This window comes from Pinus tabuliformis, chromosome 9 (assembly GCF_031772625.1).
Source record: "Pinus tabuliformis cultivar Carrire ecotype Pingquan chromosome 9, CPIR1, whole genome shotgun sequence".
NCBI classification, from domain to species: Eukaryota; Viridiplantae; Streptophyta; class Pinopsida; order Pinales; family Pinaceae; genus Pinus; species Pinus tabuliformis.
The window spans coordinates 527,592,217-527,599,873 of record NC_142307.1 but is presented as its reverse complement, the minus strand read 5'-3'; the positions used below and the strand labels follow the sequence as shown (position 1 = coordinate 527,599,873).

General features: G+C 38.5%; 1 protein-coding gene across 1 annotated transcript in view; it reads left to right on the top strand.

Annotated features, from left to right (window-relative positions):
• Positions 1–2,163: 2,163 nt before the first annotated feature.
• LOC149149544 (arginyl-tRNA--protein transferase 2-like) overlaps positions 2,164–7,657 on the top strand; it is an 89,872-nt gene continuing 84,378 nt past the window's right edge. The window contains exons 1-2 of the mRNA XM_089441087.1: positions 2,164–2,378; positions 6,052–6,090. Coding sequence (XP_089297213.1) covers positions 2,240–2,378; positions 6,052–6,090 — 178 coding nt within the window. The 5' untranslated portion in view covers positions 2,164–2,239. The remainder of the gene's footprint in view (positions 2,379–6,051; positions 6,091–7,657) is intronic.

Genomic DNA, 7,657 nt, shown 5'->3' with positions numbered 1-7,657 from the left:
CTTGCTTCGATATTTCCTACTTCTTGTTCAATGAGGGGAAGAGTGAAAATTCTTTTTAGAACATTTGCATATGAATGAGAAGAAGAGGGTGGTTTGATCTCCTCCTCCTCCTATGTTCTAACGTCTTCTTCTTACTTTTCTGTAAGAGGGATTTTGTTAGTATCCTTGGACAAAGACTTTTCCTCAATGGACGAATTAATATTCTTTGGAGACGTTGATCAGGGACTGATTGATCAACTTGGCCTCATCACCCATAACTTCTGCCTCTAGGGATTTCAAAACTTCATATCTATTACTAGAGGGAGGATGTTGATGAGATTCAGGCTTGCTAGCATGCAACCTCTTAGTCAAATGCTTCTTGTGTTTCTTTGTAATTCGTTTGAATTCTCCTTGCTTATCATTACTATGAGAAGATGATGGAGGATTAAAAGAAAGATGAGAAGTTGGAGCCTTAAGACAACATTTTGCAAAGTGCCCATACTCATGACAAAATATCATTTAAAGGGAACTTGTTCATAATCCAAGGCCTGAAGATGGGACCAACCATCCAAGTTAAGCTAAATCACCTCGAGAAGGCCTTTTGAAAAATCCATTTCAACGCAAATTCTGGCATAAGAAAAGTTATTCTCCTTATCCATATCATTATAAATAAATTGGCTCAATTTATCTCCTATGGCCTTGAAAATACCTTCAACAGAGATAAGAAGGGGAATATATGATAATTTGATCCACACTCGTGTAGAATAATTTTTTCATCATGGAATTGAAATCCAAAGACCAATGGGTGAGACACATTCCTTTAGTTACCATGAAATAAGGTCCAAATGTGTAGATTTGATCCCTACCCTCGTTTAAAAAAAAGAACATAATAACTGTTTCTATAATAAAAAATACCAACAAATTGATTATTTACCCAACAGAGCCCCATGCTAAAACATAATTATAGTTGAGCCAAAGGTCAATGAACTTGTCAATCAACCTTCTTTTCTTCAATGTAGTCACATTTTTCTTTGGAGAGGAGGAAAACTCCAAATCAAGAAAGGGATTTGACTCCACCTTTTTAACAAATTTGCATGAGAGTCCAGTGTAGTCACATTTTTCTTTGGAGAGGAGGAAAACTCCAAATCAAGAAAGGGATTTGACTCCACCTTTTTAACAACTCTGCATGAGAGATCCATTGAACAAGAAATAATCACAATTGGCTTTGAACATAAGCCTCGCTCTATAATCCCAACAAGTTACCAAAAGAAAGAAATAAATTATTTTAACGTCCACAAGGCTAAAAATAACCTATAAAACAGATCAAACTTTAAATTAACATACATTTACTTCTTCACCCAAAGTAACTTAATTAGTTAATAAATTATTAATAAAATCCACCTTTTATCTCACATCTGCATCTGTTTTTTAAGATATAATGGCTTAATTTTATTAACAAATTATTCATAAAATGAGTGAAGTATTAAATAATGAATGCACTGAAACTGAATAAAATTGTCTCTACTTTTTAGTACATAGTGACTTAATTTTATTAATAAATTATCAATAAAATAATTAAACCTAAGTATAATAACGAATAAAAAAGTAATCCAATCATTAGAAAATCTAAAACACAACCATTATCGGATTTTCGTTTTAAATAAAGCTGGGATTCGAAATTCCAGCCGCCTGGCACTCTTTAGCACAGAGTGGAATTGTGGTTAATCCACTCCTTTACTGAGACATATCTGGATACCATCCTGTAACGTGACGTAGTAGCGGACGTGGCAGCCAGTTGATCGAAAAGGACTGCACGTGGTTTTTGGCACAGAAGGGGAAGTGTGGACACTGGACATTCCACTCGAGTTCGGACATAGATCAATACCATCATTACAACGTGACGTGGCAGCAACGTGATGAAAAGGGCCGCACATGGTATTTGCAGTTGGTAAGAGTTAAAAAGGACTCTATGCAAACGATTTACTATTCTAGGCGCATTCGGGCGATGAATCTTTGTGAAAGGGAGAGGAGCAGCGTATATAATATGTGTGCTGGTGGCGTTTATCGGAAAGAATGGGATTCCTTACTTGCAATACATATAGTTCGCTTGCACTTTTAATTGCAATATATGCGATCAAGAAGATTGCTGTTGTGAGTTCTTCAGGAGGAATTACCATGGTAGAAATTTGAGCATACGGATCGGAGCGGCCCTTCTCAGATAAGTTATTTATTTTTCTATTGTTTTCATTTGCCTTTCAAAATGTCACGGCGGGCAGAATTGGTCGAAAGCAGCAGTAGGAATGGGAACAGCGGGGGACAGAGCTTGGTTGAAGACCATGGCGTTCAAAGGTCTATCTGTGGCTACTGCAAATCGACTTCCCGCCCTAGCATTGCACACGGTGAGCTACGCTTATAATTTAATTTTCTTTCCTGTTTTTTCTTTTCCCATTCAATCATAGCAGAGCAGAGCTTGCTGGATTAACGGGAGCGCAGTTTTTCATTTTTGAAAAACCAATTGTATTTGTTTTACTGGTAAACATGCCTCAAAGGGATTGATCGCCAAGAGCGGAGTTCCTTGGGGCCACGTCTAAGCACCTCAGACTTGCACCTGTCCTTATCCGTTTGAAGCTTATGCTATTTGGGTGGGGTAGATTTACAGTGAGAATGGAACCATGGTAGACGATCTAACACTTCATCCTGGTGGCATTGAAATGCTTATTTGAAGGTCCATCTGGTTATTAATTTTTCATTGAAGGTCTAGGGCTCTAGTGCAGTCACATGTGCAGATTTGGTTATTGTATTGCAGGGTTCAATCTTGCTGTATGACGTTTAATATCTATTTTTCCGTTTATGTGGGTGGCTTGGTAGGGTGGGTGTCTATATACATGTTTGTTATTTGTAATTGTTTTTCTCGCGGGGAGCTATGCTGCGTTAACATGGTACAGATTATATTTTACTGGCCCTATTGCCTAAACATGTTCTTCATGGGTTTTGAAGTCTGAACACGGTTTTCTCTCAAGAGAATCCATGACTTTCACCAATTTATCTTACCTGTCTTGACTATAAATTGCTGGCATTGAGAAGGACATGGGGTGGGCTTTTATTCACTTATATATGTGCAGGGAGTGCAATGAAGCTTCACACATTTGACCACTGCCTATCCTTAATGGGGTTTGAAGATGTGTTTCCACTGAGAGAACCCATCACTTTCACCAATTCATGTTACCCATATTAAATACAAATGGATGACCTTAAGGAGAACAAGAGGTGGGCTTTGATCCACTTATGTGGGTATGGGTAGTGGAACACAGGCTTCACACATTTGGCCATCACTTACAGGTGCTCCCATGGCTACTCTTAAGGGGCCAGTAAAGCCTTCACAGGAATTGAATCTTAACCACCAGTGAGAAACTCCTCATTCCTCACGACTGGATCCAACTGCTTTGGGCATACATACGCACACATTATTTTTTTAACAAAAACATTTTCAATTAGTTCCTACAAAATTTATATTTAGTGGGATGGGAGCTTGAGGATCACACTGGAGTTCAGGGCTCCACCTCATATTATCCAAAACTGGAGAGGCTGCCAAGAGAGCCTTTCTTCAACTTCCCAAAGGATTTACACACATGAGAACAGAGGCATTTTTGCCAGTCGATAACAGTTAGGCTTTGCAACAGACTTCCACCATGCACTTTTCTTAACACTACTTCTTATATAGATGCAACAGACCATGACAGCTAACATAATCAATAAACTAGATCAGAAGGGTAAGACCTAATCAACTGTTCTCGATAGAGTTCTAGTAATCCTTTCCCCTCCCTTTGAAATCCACATGGGTTATTTACATATTTTGAAATTGAAATGGACCAAGCCCAGGGCTTCTAAGAGCATCAGCTGAGTAGAATGGCCCAGCAGTTAGAGCTAGCCCTTGGAAGTGTGTTAACCTCCAAATCATAGTCAACATTAAAAAAGGATCCTGGGAGAGAGAACCTGTCCAGCATATTTGCCACTAGATTATCCCCACCCTTTCTGTTCGTCCAGGTAAATATACCATTTTCAGGTTCCAAGTTGACCAAGCTATGTTGTTTTGATAAGCCTACAAACTATTCACTAGCTACCTCTAGACCCCAAATGCACTCTTTCTTTTCCCTCAACTGTTGATAATATTAAATCCCCCCAAAGTATCCGGTGTCTCTGAGAAATTAGGTTCTTAATGAAGCTTGGGCTCTTGAGAAACTTCTGTCCTAAGACAGTGGGTCCATAAACATTTGCTAATATGCCTACCTCAGTTATCTACTAAGTTATGAGTGCCAGTTATCCCCTACCTAGTGGTTAGCAGCTCTCTTATCTGCACCTTAGGAGGGTTCGAGAAGATGGTCATACTGTCTGAGAAGTCATTAGAATCAACAGTGGTCATCTTCAGTCCTTCCAAATTAGCTATAAAATCCCCTTTAGCACCTCCTCACTGCATTTTGTCTCCTGCAAAAAGTCAATATCTGGCCTCTCCTTTTGGATTTTAGCTTTAAGGATTCTTTGCTTACTGTCAACATTCGATCCCCTTATATTCCAATAGATTATCTTTGTTTTAAACATCTTCAGGGGTGGGAAGAACCGTCTCTGACGTAAGGGATTGTGGGGCTGAGTTAATGAGGTGCTACCCAACCTCTTGCATTTTTTCAATAGCTTCATCCCATCCTGGCTGGATCTCATTTTGCTGGTTTCAGGATACTGGCCTTGATCCCCAGGCAATACGGTGGTCCTGAATGTTGAGAAATCCATAGGGCAATGATTATAGTGATTTCTCTTTACTTGATAACTGCTTGTGATGTCTTTTTAGTTATTAGATTTGTTACTTATTATTGTATGTGTGTATCATCAAACAGCTACCAAAAACAAGAAGAACAAGAACACAGAATATAGGCTGCAAGCCAGGGCCAAAACCTCTCCACTTGAGAGGAAAACCCGCAAATCTCTTCTCTTCCTTATAGATTCTTCAATTGACGAATTCCAAGACCTTAAGACTGACTTTAGTACCCTCCAAGACCAAGACCAACCTCTCCGGATGATGTGCTAACCTTGATCCAGTCAAACCCAGTCAAATCTCTTCCAGTAGCATTTCGACCTCCAGCTGCAGAATTTCGGCCTCCGCTGCAGATCTGAAATTTCGGTCCCCCCAGCAGTTGCTGCTTCCACACGTGTGAGCTTCAACCTTCCTTTTGAGCCTTCCTTTGAGCTTTTCTTGCTTTTCCCTCACTTCTGGAGCTTAAGGATGACACTTGGTAACCTTCACTTGACCTACTTGCCTTCTTTTCTCCAAGATCGAACTTTTAGATGGAAACCCTAGATCTATTGCAAAAACCCTAGTTCTCCTTAGCACGTGTGAGAGAGAAATAGCCCAAACAAAGATCTTCTTCTTCGTCCTCTTCCTTCTTCGCTGCCTTCTTCCTCCTTCTTCACTAGAATGAGAGATGAGTGATTGTGTCTCATGGAGGACGAGTTCCCTCCTATATATAGGTTCTTCAAGGTGGACGTGGCTCTTCCTTTTAGGCCGACTTGCCAATTGCGAGGCCGACTTGGCCTTGGAGGGTATCTGGACACTTTTTAGGACAAAAATAATTTTCTTTACAAGTTACAATGTGCCCGATGGGGTCTTCAACTTATGACAATGACTCTTTTGACTTCTTGACCTAGGAAAACCCTAGAAGCACTCAATGGGTGCTTGACCTATAAAATAAAAGACCTTGAGCATGAAACCCATGCTCCAAAAATAATAATAATAATTTTCTTTCATTTTACACTTTACAAGAATCAAAAGTACATTTCATCTTTATGAAGACTGAACCTAGTTACACATTTTTCAACACCGAAGGGTTCGGAGTTTAGGTTCTAGGATGATCTATAGGGAACACACCAAGTAATTATGTTCCTAAGATCACGTTTGCACTTTCTCCAGTGACTTTCCTTGTTTTTTTTTTTTTGTTATTTTTAATTTATGGTTATAGATTTGGGTACTTGTGCATATTATTAGAAAATCTAACTTTTTTCTGTTTCTCATTGAAAATGTGGCAGGCTTCTTGGCGTACAATCTTAGAGTTGACGACTATCAAGGTTTGTTTTATGCCTCTATCTGGACTAATTGTATAGCTTCCCTGCATTTCTAACGTCTCTCGCTCTATTATTAGTGTGGTCCTTATCGGCAGTGTCATCTTAGGTGTTTTTGGCAGCATTATAGTGGTATTTCTTGTACGATGCATTAAATATTTACGTGGCAGAATTGCATTATTTCATGGTAAATCCCAGCTAAACTGCTGAGTCACTTGGCTTATACATGCACGTCTTAATCACTTCAATTCTATTGTTATTGTAGTTCTTATGTAGGTAGCCTCGTTCTTGATCATGTTTTGGTACTCTCTTACTGATGTATATTCTGCAACATGCTATATAAATATGTATGACAAGAATGAAGCATTTCATATGAAACTGCAGCTAAACTTCTGGTTGATTTCGCTGAAGCTGTATAGCTTTCTTAATGCTAACTTTGTGTACTAAGATCTACTTAATATGTGCTATGGGGCATTGTTATTACACAAACCCTCACTTCTTGAGAGAAAGTCCTAAAGCTCAAGCAAGGCTTTGGTGTAACTAAGAGAGAGTCCATTGTCACCTCACCAATTCTCTTCTGCACTTTAGGTTGGCTCTTCTCTGACTCAAGGCTGGCTTCCCTAGTATAGGGTTACTAGAGCTTATGCAGTAAGGTCCAAGGTGAAGCGAAGAGAAGTTTTAGCAAAACAATTTTTATGGATTGAAGAAGGTAATTGGATGGAAGGATTGGAGGCTAAGTCGCAGGATACAGGGGAACATAAACACATATTTGAAATGGAAACTTGCTGGAAATGTGACTCTTAAAAAATTAGGAAACAGAGAAATGCGATGTATATATATATATAATGTGTTATTTCAGAAAGTGAAACTTTGAAAGAAAGCAATTAAATTTTAACTTTTAACGTTATGATTTAGAATAAGATTCATGAGCAAGTGCCAAGAACATTCAAATGAGAAACATAAAAGACATTGGACAAGTGATACATAATGCAAGTAGTAATATCAAAAAACAACCTTTATTATTTATAAATGAGGCTATATACATGACCCTTGAGGCTACAATTTTACATGTATGAACAATGAACAATGAACATAGAAACAAAACATGAATTTCAACTAAGCTAGTAAACTCTAAAGGCTAATAGTCATCATCCTCATCATCATATTCATCATGGAAAATAGAATAAGATGCATGTTCAACAGAGGAATGTGGATTGATAGAAGTATTTCCAATTCCACTTCTAGATTCCTCAAGATTCAGTGCAGCAAGAGAGATGTTTAAGTCCGGGCATTTCGGATCCACATCTTTGGATTTTTTTCTCTTTCCTTTTCTAATAATACAATTCTAGCTTTTTCATACCCATGGCTCTTGTATTCTTGCGAGGCTTTGTTGATTGCCACAACCATTTCATGCAAATAAGGAGAATGAAAAATATTGAATGGTACATCACATGCATAGAGAAATCATACTACTTTTGGATCCACCTCATCTCTTCCATTATCAAGGAAATCTGCTATTATTCTTCTAGTTGAGCGTCCTACATGTTGTGAACATTTCAAATTGAAATCCTAT